Source organism: Grammomys surdaster, unplaced genomic scaffold (assembly GCF_004785775.1).
Source record: "Grammomys surdaster isolate TR1022 unplaced genomic scaffold, NIH_TR_1.0 311, whole genome shotgun sequence".
Lineage (NCBI taxonomy): Eukaryota > Metazoa > Chordata > Mammalia > Rodentia > Muridae > Grammomys > Grammomys surdaster.
Genome location: NW_021604730.1, coordinates 2066464 through 2079822, shown reverse-complemented (window position 1 = coordinate 2079822; position 13359 = coordinate 2066464). Strand labels below are relative to the sequence as shown.

General features: G+C 39.5%; 1 protein-coding gene across 2 annotated transcripts in view; it reads left to right on the top strand.

Annotated features, from left to right (window-relative positions):
* The window catches only part of Ptger3 (prostaglandin E receptor 3), a 76227-nt gene that overhangs the window by 28970 nt on the left and 33898 nt on the right, over positions 1-13359 (top strand). For both annotated transcript variants that reach the window (XM_028777587.1, XM_028777588.1), the window contains exon 2: positions 5968-6147. In XM_028777587.1, the coding sequence (XP_028633420.1) occupies positions 5968-6147 (180 nt within the window). The remainder of the gene's footprint in view (positions 1-5967; positions 6148-13359) is intronic.

Here is a 13359-nt window from a genome sequence, read left to right as displayed (position 1 = left end):
ATGAGTGATTGAATAGGACCATGGCATAAGAGAGAATTTGTTTTCCCTTGAGAGTGCTGCAAGACTCACCTGTCTGTCGTCAGGGAACACTGCTTCTATTCTGTTTCTGCTTATTTTTAGTGAAGAGATTTCTCCTTTCAGCTGATACTCAGGGGAGAGGCAAGAAACCATGCTGCCTCTTGGCTCTCTTGACCAGATCTCATGTTATATATATCTGCTCAGAAGAAACAGTAATTCAATATATATAATCTTATGTGTGTATACAGATGATCAAAAAGAAAAAAGAAAATACTTTCAATACCAGTTGAATATGTTTTATATGTCCTCCCCAAAGATAACTGCATTACCGGAAATTCTACCATAAATTGTAGATCCATGCCCAAGATTTTCTCATAAAGTCTGAACAGCTTTAAAAAAATTGCAGATTCACACACAAAAATCAGCATCACAGATTAGCTCTTTAAGTATAAGGAAATCCACAGGCAGATGCCAACTTGCATTCTTACTCAAGATGAGATGGTAATCTGAGGCCCTGCTTCCTCTTCTGCAGTCAGTTGTAAATGGAGCATCGTGGGTGCTGCCTTCAACTCCATTTGCCTGCATGTGTATCAACACATGATTTCTGGGAAGAGCTGGGGTTGCCTCCCGGGTGCCAGCTATTGCTTAGAGAGCTTATTACTAATTTTATAATCACTGTATTGCCGGTGGGAAATTAACCAGTGTGTGGCACATGAAACTTATACTAGCCCCGTAAAAAATAATGATAAATTATTAGTCTCATAAAATTAACTTATCAAGAAGGTCTTTGCAAAATGGCTAAAATCTCATTTTAATAAATCATTTTGTAAACATTCATGACCACGAAGAGTTAAAGAAATGTCATACTTCGTTTTATAAAAGAAAACGATGATATAACTGCAAGCAATTTTAAATAGCATTGTCAGAACAATTCCTGAAAAGCAGTTAGTGGCCAAATACATTTGGCTTTTAGATGATAGCACTTTGCAAGGTTCTGTGAGAAGTAAAGAGAACTTTCGCAATTGTTTAAAATAAGGGGAAAGAGGATTAGTGTGTTTGTTACAAAAACAAATGAATTGAAAAGAGCAGATTTAAAGCTTTTAATCAAGTACACTGAGCTCTCACCCACACACTGAGTAGGATGCACTCAGCTATGTCTGTTGTCAATATAGAAATCCTGGACACTTGGCAGGAGGAGTTCATGACGATGTTTTACTTTTGCTCCATAGATCTTGTTAATGTTCCCGAGAAAATGAAGACTGTAAATAAGCTTTATCCCTGAGCGAGAACAGTGTTTTTACTCCTTGTTGTCTTTATTGTTTATTGGAGCTCAGTGTGGGGAAGGTACTAATTTTCCACTGCTGCTGTAACAAATTATTAGACTCTTGGAACCTCAAAAGCCAAAGAACTATGTCTCAGAGCTCTGTAGGTTAGTCTGACATGGGTGTCCCACACTGCAGCCAGTGTGTCCAGCAGTCCACACTATTGCTCTATTTTCTATGTGCTGTGATCAAAGCAAGTGGTATTCTCATCAATAAGCTTTTACTCTCAAGCTCTTCTGGGTAGCCAAGGGCTGACATCATTGTTTGGGGGGACTCTGGGACATGCCCTCCAAACAACTCAAAGGGAAGTTCCCTGTACATGGCACTGTGTTCTTTGTCTGGTAACTGTGGCTTCTGGGAGGAGTATCATCCCCCTGCCCCTCAGGTTTGAAGCTCCATTTATACCCTTTCCTATATGCATATATATTTTAGGAAACTTACAGTTTTACCAAGCATCCTTAGTCCGAGTACCTCACTTCCTATGCACTGTCTTCCCACCCCTCTTCCCTCAAGTCTTCCCTTCCTGTGTTCCACTCTCCTGCCTCCCCATGGCTTCTCTCTAGTTACTGGTACTTACCAGCATTTCATGTTAAACCCACAAATAAAAAGATTTGAAGCTGGCACCCTCATCTAAGATAAAAGATACAGCGTTTGCCTCTCAGGGCCTGGATGATCTTACTTAGTATAAATTTTTCCAGTTCCTGGTTCTATCAGACATTTACCTGAAAACTTAGTAACTTCATTTCTCTTTACAGCTAAATAAAATTTCATCAAGTACATTAAACATTTTCACTATATGTTTATCAGCTGATGGATATCTCGGCTGTTTTCATCCCTCTGCAGTTGTAAGGAGAACAGCAATGAATGTGGATAAGCAAGTGTCTGCCTCTATAATAGGGTATTGAGTCCTTTGGGTATATGTCCTGGATTGGTACAGCTGAGTCATAAGGCAGATGTATCAAAAGTGTACTGAAGAATCTTCACACTTATTTCCACTGTGTTTATATCCGTTTCCATTCCCACCAATAGTGAAGAAAGAGGGTCATGGAACCTTTACTAGCTGCATCTGTGTTGCCATTTGCTTTCTTAATCTTGTCTACCCTGACTGCGGTAAGATGAAATCTCAAAGTTTTGATTTGCATTTCCTTGGTTGATAAGGATGTAGCATACTTCTTGGCCTTTTTGTGAGCGCTGTTTAACTCTAAAGTTGATTGTTTTCTTGGTGCTTTGTTTTTGGAGTTCTCTGTGTATTCTAGATATTAATCTGCTATGAGAGGTATAGCTGGCAGAGATTCCTCTCACCCCTTTGATCCTTTCCTTCACCATGCAGATGCCTTTAAGTTCAAACAGATTTATTTTTAATCAAAAACACTGTAATACAGTTCAAACCCAAAGATACACTGATTTGTTACCCGCCAGGGGAGATGTTTGGAGAACAGTACAAGTCTTTTTTTTTTTTTTTTTTAATAAGAGAACTGAAGACTTGTTTGTGCAACAAAAACCCTGTAATTCCTAACACTGTAGTCTCAAGCCTAAGCTGAGGTGTTTTCAGACAGTGGTATAAGTCTCATGTGGTGTGACAAGATACACAGAACAGAACACATGTGTTACATGTTCAGAACTAAGGCTACACTGTAGTACCAAAGACATGTCAGGCCTGCACATCTAGATATCTGGCACATACTCAACTTTTGGTCATGACACATGCAAGAGCCTTATACTTTTGCTGTATTTTCTTTTTACAAGCTCTACATTCAGTGACATGATCTCATATGGGGTCATAGCCCCACAGTTTAAGATGGTGCACCTTAAATGACAGCTGTATATTTCTATAGTTCTTGAGACTGGGAACTCTAAGGTCCAGTTGCTTCTTGATTCAGTTCCCCATGAAAACCAGTTTTCTGTCTTGTAAGAAGGCTGTCTTTAGGCAGCATCTGCAGAGCCAGGACAAAGGCTATCTTTTACTCTCCTTATAAAAACTCTGATCATATCTCAGGGTTTCCATCCTCTTATCTCTTCTAAACTGAGTGTCTTAGTTAAAGTTTTACTACTGTGAATAGACACCATGACCAAGGCAACTCTTATAAGGACAACATTTAATTGGGGCTGGCTTACAGGTTCAGAGGTTCAGTCCATTATCATCAAGGTGGGAGTATGACAGCATATGAGCAGGCATGGTATAGGAGAAACTGAGAATTCTACATCTTCACCTGAAGGCCTCTAGAAGAAGACTGGCTCCCAGGCAGCTAGGGTGAGGGTCTTAAAGCCCACACCCACAGTGACAAACCTACTCCAACAAGGCCATACCTCCTAATGATGCCATTCCTTGGGCCAGGCATATACAAACCATCTGACTGAGTTACCCCAGCTCTCTGGCAGTATCACAGTGCGTATTAGAGCTTCAGACATGAGCTCTAGAGAACACAAACTTCACTGCACACCAGGATCAGCCTCAGTATCTGTTACTGCTCCAACTCAAATGCTTGTGGAAGGGCCTGGATTAGAATGAGACTGTGGCCACAGGTTTAAAGTAAAAATGCTTTAAGAGGATGTTTTTCAAAAAGTGACAATTTTAATAATGTTTTATTTATCCATAATGCTATCCAGTACCATTGTGCTAGCCTTGTGTGCTGGCTAATTTTGTCAACTTGACATAGGCTAGGGTCATCTGTGAAGAGGAGATTTCAATTTAGAAAATGCCTTCATAAGACTTCATAGGCAAGCAAGCCATAAAGCATTTTCTTAATTAATGATTGATGTGGGAGAACACAGCCCATTGTCACTGAGTCATCCCTGGGATGGTGGTCCTGAGTTCTAGAGAAAGCAGCCACGGGGAGCAAGCCAGTAAGCAGCATGGCCGTGTGTGTGTGTGTGTGTGTGTGTATGTGTGTGTGTACACGCACGCTCCACAACTCAGATGCAGAGGTCAGAATCCTGCATCAGCTCCTGATTCCTTGAATGATGGATTATGAGGTGGAAATGTAAGCCAAATAAACTTCCCCCATCCAACTTGCTTTTGGCCATGGTGTTTTATCAAAGGATTAGTAACTCTAAGACACCTTGTGGGGAGATGAGTAGTAGTCACATAGGTCTAGAAGGTGAAGTCAGCCCCTGTCTTTGATTATGTCTACAAATTGGCATCTGGGTCATTGTTGTCTCTCACTGTCATGGAAATAGCACTGTCAGGGATAATGATGCACACACTTCTTCTCAGGAAGACCCAATCAGTGTGTTTAGCATTGCTGTGGTGAAGACATAAAGGCAGATTACACTCTTCATGCTTGCACGAGGTTTCATACCAATGCCCACAGTGTGGGGGTCACCCATGCCCCACCTCACAGTAACACTTCTAGTGACCACAGTTCCTTATTTACAATCTCTTGTGGGTTTAAAATGCTTCTCCCTCTACCGCTGCTGTTTTTCTGATGATTTTGAACATCTTTTCATTTGCTTAGGAACTGTTACATTTTTCTTCATATGAAAGAAACAGATATTTATGCACACATATATCTATGCCACACATATGCTACATAGTGTTGCATTCATACATGTACCCTATAATATAGTCCTTCAAATATAAATACTTGCCAGCCAAATGTTTGTCTGCTATCTGCTAAATATTGGTATAGACTTTAAATACTGGGAGTGTACTACTTGAGAAATAGCACCAAATGTCCACCATACTGGAGTTTGTTTTAACATGTAGATGGAGTCACCCATACCAATACACAAAGATTAAAAAATAAAATAACTTACATAACGAAGTTTTTTATATCTACTTTATGTGAAAAACTTTATAACTACTTTATATGAATACATGTTTTGCCTACATGTATGTATGTGCACTGTGTGTGTGTGTGCGTGTGTGTTACCTTCAGAGACCAGAAAAGAAGACATTTGATCTTCTAGAACTGGAGTTACAGATAGTTGTGAGCTGCCATGTGGGTGCTGGGAACCAAACTCAAATCTTCTGGAAGAACAGCCAGCATTCTTAACCTCTGAGCCATCTCTGCAACCACACAACCTATAGTTCTAATAAACTTAAATTTGAATTTGGCTCAGCCATTTCACATCATTAAATTATGATTTTTGAAATTGTAAAAAGGAAGTAGTAATAGTCCCAGTCTTTAAGTTTATTGACTGTGTATGAGTATCTCCCCACAGTATCCATACTAGAGAAACAAAAGCCACTAATGGGAATCACAATAATGTGGTTGTATTTTCCCCCTTTCTTCTACATTTTTATTCAATGATAGAATTACTAGAATTTATATCTACTGTGTCCTCGGGTCATTATTGCTGAAATAGTAGGCTTCATTTGGGTGCCAGCCTACTGGTAAATTTGGCTAATTTTGAGATGTGCTATATCCAAGCTTCTTAAATTTCAAAAGCCAAGAACCGAGAACCCACGTGTTTTACGAAACTGTGTCCTGTCAAATCGCCCAAAATGTGGGGAAATCCATAGAACAGGCTCAGCTCAGAGTAATGACCTGTTACAGCGTCTGGATCAACACTCAGTTCAGCATTCAGCAGTGAGCTTATGAAAACACAGTCTGCGCCAGGTGCTCTGCAGAGATGTGTGCAACCTTGTCAAGCTTTGCAACAGCTCTTTGTGCTTCTTCCTTAGATAATGATGTTGAAAATGATCTTCAATCAGATGTCGGTTGAACAATGCAAGACACAGGTGGGAAAGGAAAAGGAGTGCAATTCCTTCCTCATTGCAGTTCGCCTGGCTTCGCTGAACCAGATCTTGGATCCCTGGGTTTATCTGCTGCTAAGAAAGATCCTTCTTCGGAAGTTCTGCCAGGTAGCAAATGCTGTCTCCAGCTGCTCTAGTGACAGACAGAAAGGGCAGGCCATCTCACTGTCTAATGAAGTAGTACAGCCAGGGCCATGAAAGAGAACACAACCAATGAGCATAGATACAGCTTTTGCAGCCAATGTCTCTAGCCCTTATGGATCAAGGCATCTCTGGTATGCTGCTGTTTATGTGATTGGAATGGAATTTTTGATATAAAGCTAGATGGTCTGAGAAACATAGATAATCCTTTCTGTGCCAAAATCCTGAAATACAAACAAAGGAAAATCTGTTAATAACAGTCTAGCATTTTGAGTCTCTGCCAGTGTTAGCTGAATATGGGGTTATTTATGTGATGAAACACTGACAAACGACTTTGAGGTACTTGGGGTTAAGGATGGTTGCTGTTCCAGCATGCTGTGTGAGGAGTGGGGAGTATAAAGCCTTGGGCAGGGGACGAAGCCACTGCGATTTGTCTTGTCCTAGGACATTGGTTATGTTCTCTTTCATCACTGTCTCTGTTACTTTTCTGACACCCTTTTTCCACTCAAAATTTAAAGCATCTAATTTGGTTTTTAAAAATGTATAATGTATCAACATACTTACTGTTCCAATGCTATTCAAATATTGATCAATAGATTATTAGCTCATAACCTTACAAAACTTAACTTTGGTTGGTATGGAAGTTTATTCTTTAATTAAATAAGACACAACTCCACTTGTTGCAAACAAGACAGTTTATGTCTACTCACTGTTTTGGAATGTTCTTTCCTTTGAATACATCTTGCATTCTTAGAAGCCTGGAGGAAAGTCCTAACTGATCTATGAGAGTCATGAGCCATATTTCAGAATGCTGCCTAAAGGCTGGATTAGAACTGAGGGTTAGACCTGTTGCCAGTGTTTTCTGGTCTTCAAATACCAACTCTGATTCTAGAACAAATAGAAATTTAGTATTATCATAGTTTGACTTCCTTGTAAGATAAGAATATTAACGATGACCTTTCAGCCTTTGCCATGCCTTTGGGCTAGCACTCTCACTTAGCTCTGTGTCTGGATGCGCTTTCACACAGCTTACAAGGGCACAGACTTGATGCTTTGGCTTAAATTCTCCTTGTCTCACAGGTAAATTACAAGCAGAAGCTTTGGGATTCAGGGGGTTAGAAGTTACCCCACAAACATTGTGTTCCTTCAGGACTGCCCTAGACATTGTCTTTATTCTTTGGCACCCTCAATTTGCAAGTTCATTAATAATTAGTGTGAAGATTCTGATTTGTACTTTATTGCTTCCTAGTTTCTTCAAAGCTGACGACTTCTTTCTGCTTCCTACATGATGTCATTTTCTTGTGATTAGTACCAGTTTGGAAGAGGGTTGATTGTAACTGTTACATTGTATCTGTTAGATTAACTATGCTTACTGGCCTAGGATAGTTAGGATAATCAGTCTAAATGATCAAGTCAAACTGAGTCAGGACTTAAAGTCTAATGGAGGCACTGTCATCATCCAGGATGGCTCCATAATTCAAATGTGAAAATAAAAACAAGAATTAACCTATACTAACTGTTTTAAAAATTTCCCTTTTGTATGTTTTATAGATTATAGGACAAAACTCTCCTCCCCCAATACTTAAATGACCTTATAACAAAGAAGCTTTGCTTTGGGGTGCTCCTGAGCCCTCCTGTGATCAGGTAGACACACAGCTGGGTTTGAGTGGTGAAGTGTAATTTTGTTACTTATTCCCACACATACTGTAGCATCTGGAATACAGGACCTTCCAATGAACATTTTTCAATGGATGAATGAATGTGATTCTGCCAACACTTCTGCTTTTGACACATTTGTTATAGCTCACTCAACCTGTAAAGCAAATAACTCCTTATTTAGTTGAGTTAAACAGAGATATCCCTTTGGAGGCATTTGCTGTGTTGTTTTACAGCATGGTGTCATTTGCATTAATAATTTAAAGGATATATTTCCAACTGGTAAAGGGAGTCACTATGACAAGAATATCAGTTCTCATCAAGGTTGAAACTTATCCTAGGCTATGAAATCACTTCCTGCCCAGGGATTCCATGGTAGGAGTGAATGAATGGCTACTTTTCAATGAGCTTAAAAAGAAGGCATAAAGGGGAGAAATTGTGATGTTTGTTATCTGGGAAGCCAATGGTCAGTCCAGGATGAGAAGTAAAAGTACACAAAGTCTCAGTGTTGGATGGTGGGAGTTCAGTGGCATGCTGCAGAGGTTCCCTGTACAGAAAGTGTACTTCTGCAGACAGAAGGTGGCATCTCATTTCTGAGTTCAATTCACTGGTCTTTACTTTTTCCCAGTAATATTTCTTATTGACTATTTATAAATTCCTCATGATGAAACCCAAGCACTCTCACTTCCCAGCCCTTCCATGTCCATTCCCTCCAAAAATTATGAAGAACAAAAAAACAAGTCCAGTTTGTGTTGTCCATATATTCACTGGAGCATGATCAAACTCCTGGTGACCAGCCCCTTAAAGAAAACTGAGTCTTTCCTCATACGCACCCCATCAGAAGCCATCAGTTGTGGAGAGCTACACTTTTACATTCTTATCACAATTTTTAAGAATTCGCTTTGATGGCTTTCTGTCTAGGCTGTTATTTTGGGGGAAAAAGTAGAGTGGAGTGGTATTAGGAGTTGTCACAGAACTCTTCCATGTCCCTTTTTCTCAATATTTCTGTAGTCATCACTACCAAAGCACTCCAAGCAAGCTCTCAAGGCCAACTCATTGATCTTCAAGGTCACTCCAACAGAGATGGTTTATCCATGCATATGTATGTACAGAAAGAAGAATGCTTACATAAGATTATAGCCCTTTCTTGAACTTGAAAGTATTAATTAGAGTCCTAGAAAATCACATGGAAAGACCAAATGACTGAAATATAGAAACACATATAAAATTAGCTAGTGTCTAAGGTTTCAAATAAATTTAGACTTCATTTTATGTCATAGATGGGATAGACAATGGACTGTCAAATACAAACAGTTAACATTTCACATAAAATGGACTTAGTGACTATCTTAAAAATACTCTTCAGTTGGAGAAACAAACATTTTATGGTTACTTGAGTGCCAGGCATGGTGGTATTTGCCACTAGTCTAGACTATAGAGGTATAGGCCAGAAGATCACCTCAAGTTAAGGTTACCCTAGCTGATATAGTGATTTCCTGCCAGCCAGACAACACAGAGACTGCATCTCAGAAAATAATCACAATGAAACAGTAAGATTTATCAAATTCGCCTAACGTAGTATACCAAGACATTTTAAATAGATATGTTTAATTACAATAGACTTAAACTAGTCTGAAATGAAAAACATATGTATAGATCTACCAACAGAGTTACAGAAAAATAGTATAGAATGTCCCATAAGTTAATGATGAGACTTCAAACTCACAGGCAGACCACAACGTGGTGGCACCTTGGCAGCATCCTGATGCTTGAAGTCCATATAGATTTGAACTTCATTGATTATTTAATCAATGGTTTCCACAGTTTTATTGATTGGAGGCCCCAAATTGGTGACTGGCTTTCAGGTTTCCCCAGCATAAAAAAGTTATTCAATTATTCAATAGCTCCTTTGGGCTGAGAGCAAACCAGAGATAGAAAATAGCTCTTCTAAATTTTTTGGTAAGTATGTTGTCAGTTAACTCCAAAAGCACTCTGAAGCTGTGATCTAGGGAAGAGTGTCAAGCCACCTGCAAAGCATTTGTTGCTGTAAATACTGGAATAGCTTAACTAGAATAATTAAGATGTGTTTTATATACCCAGTCACAGACTGTGACAGATTACGACAGATCCTTATTTAATGTTTGTTTTGTAATTTTTTTTAAAAATTAAAATGTGTCAAAATTGAAATCTAAATAAATGTTTAAAAATTATGCATCTCTGATTAAGACCAGAGATGTGCTTTCTGTATTGCAATAAAATGCTTACATTTTCACAGTATTACATATGAAAGTATTACAAAATTTAAAAGTCAACCCAAGGAAATAGTTGATAAAAGCAAATGAAGCACGAACCAGAAATTTAGGAAACTTTTGACTTTATGTATCGTGCTTTATGATCCCTAAGGTAAAGATCATGTTGGAGCGGTGAAAATTTAACTCTCACCATTATGGTGCGACACCATAAGCAGAGAATGTTCTCTGCAAAGACAGCTCCGTCATGTACATCATAATTGCTACCTGAGTTCCACTGAGACAAAGGATATTATTTTCAGAGCATCTCATTGGACAGCTGTGTGTTCTAAACATTAAATAGCTTGTGCGCTGGCTTCCTGCACCCACCTTTGAAACGATTTACCCCTACCACCTTCCTCACCCTGCCTGCCCATCCTCTCAGAGAAAGCAGAGAATATAGTTGCTGTTGGTGAGGCTTGCACTGTTTGTTTCTATTCAGCTTCAATGGAGCAATTTTATTATGAAGGAAAGAAAGGGAGGAAAGAAGGAAATCTCCCAGAACAAAACCAGCGTTTTCATGCTTTTTGAGTATTCTGGAGATAATTCCACATCAAATGTCCCCCCTTTAATTTTGAAGCTATAAATTCTGGTGTGAAATGCTTTAGATTTAAAGTATGCTGATCTTTTAAAGTAAGCAGGTCTCGGGACAGTGTATAGCCAGTCATCAAAACTGAGTAGTTTGAAAATAGTTCCCTTGTGTAGTTTTCAGAACCTGTTTAAAAAAAAAATCAATGTTTGTTGAGAAGCTACGGGAGATTCATGTAATTCAAGATTCTTGGTGTTTTAGGAAGGACAGCTATGTGTGTATGCATTGAATGAGGTAGAGAAAATGGTAGGGAAGCTTGTCCACTGCAACTTATTAAAGTCCCTGGTCCTATTAAAATCTGGAGAGACAGAGAGAGAGAGAGAGAGAGAGAGAGAGTGTCTATCATCACATTAACTACTGTAGGCTGCTCACAGCTAACAGACAGGAACCCCACTATCTGGGTGGGGTCCTGGCTGCACCTACACTTTAAACCCCACTAAATTGATCAGAGCAGGAAGTCCTCCACCTCACTGCTTTGTCCCCACATGCTTGGCCATGTAGGAAACTGTGTTTTACCACCTTGTGAAAAGCTTCATGGGTATTTCTTCGCAGTGTATTTAAATATAACTACCATGTGTTTTATAGGCTGATGCTCAATACCATGTAGTCAAAGAATGAATGTATAAGATGTACATCAGAATTCTGATACCATCCAAGGACAGCTTGTCTGTGTATGTAATAAATGTCTGTTATTTATGTTGTCTGTCAATGAAAAATAAAGCAAATGATATGAAATGTCCCTGTTTTTATTTCCCAATCTCAGGAATGTTTTCTCGTTGGGGATATTTTGTTGACAATGTTTATTACGAATCTTGCTGATCTCCTACTTTCTGTGCTTGGTCAAATAAAAGCCCAGTGTCCTGCAACAGCCCTGTCCTGTTTGGAACAACTGTACTGTTTGGTTCTGACTCTGTAACCCCATGCAGGAAGTCACTGATTCTCTCCACGGTGGGGAGCCTCTCTGCATTTTCAGCATGCTGCCTCTCTCCAGATTGCTGTTTTTAATGCAAAACCTCATTCATACATTAAACTCTTTCCTTGCTCTGTGGATTCCAGTGTAAACCACCATTTGTGCCTGAGCTATGAGAGGGCTTTGGCCAACAGTCCACTGTGATGGATTATTGTGGTAGTGATAACCAGACTCCACCCCTGCCCTGCTCTGGAAATTCAGATATATTAAAACTAGTGTATTGAGCTTACCTGCCTTCCTCCTAAGAAAAGGCTTCTAGAACAAAGTCTCATTTCTGTTTCTCCCACATGGGAGTTGTAAGGCCAGGATAGCAAGCTTAATTATGCACAACCTCAGAGAAAGTCATTATAGCCAGAGTGGGTATGTCTGACTAGAAGTCCCCACCACAGTGGCCATAGGGTGTGATGTCCCTGTGTTTGTGTCCTGAGGAGACAGTGTCAATTGTCTTGCTCTTGCTGATATCTGCTGGGTGAATGCAGTGCAGCTGGCACAGGTGTGGAGTCTGAGCCAGTTCCTCAGCTGTGTTCTCTCTGTAACTTTGTGTACCTGTTTGTATCTAAGGTAGAAGATAAAACACCAGGATTAACTTTTTTAAAACCTGGAGCTTTGGGAGACACAGTGGCATGACTGAGCAGGTAAGGCACCTCCTGCTAAGCTTAATAACCTGGGTTGGGTTCTGGAGATCCACATAATAGAGAAAGGAACCAAGTCTAGGAGGGTGTCCTCAGACCTCTACATGCAGTCCTGGCACATATATAAACTCAGACAGACAGCCAGACACAGGCACATACAGACACACACATGCATACACACAGGGACATACTCATACACACACACTAAACAAATATGTACTTTTTACTTTGAACTTACAATCTAGTGCACTTATAATCAACATATACACAGACACATTGACACATACAGACATACACACAGATACACACACAGAGACACATACACATTGACACATAAAGACAGAGACACATACACAGAGATGCACACACACAGACATACACATACAAAGACATTATCACTAAGCAAATAATATGTAGTTCACACTTTGTATTTATGATCTAGTCAACTTAAAATCACTCATAGATATATTCACAGACATAAACACAGACACACACACAGACACACACAGGTACACATATAGACACATACACATATAGACATACACAAACAGATGCACACACACATAGACACACACACTAAACAGATAATATGTAGTTCACACTTCACACTTACCATCTACTGCACTTACAGTCACACACACACATATAGACATACACAGAGACACAGACACACACACACACGCACACACTAAATAGATAATATGTAGTTCATACTTTGCATTTACAATGTAGTAGGAGAAAGGGAGAAAATTCAATCAGAGCTATAAGATCAGAGAGATATGAGAGACACTGTGAATCGATGGGCGACATTTTATTGTGTTTTGGAGAAAGGAAACACTGCTAACCTGGAGGGAAGATATTAGAAAACCCTTCACCTCACCTCTCCAGAACCTCATGGCTTCCTAACTGCTCTTACAGCTGCTCTAACTTTCCACTCATCTCTCTGTAACTCTTGAGCAGAAGTGACCAGGCCACTCAACTTGGCACTACAGATACACTGGGGCACCACATGTATATGTATATGAGATATATATATATATATAT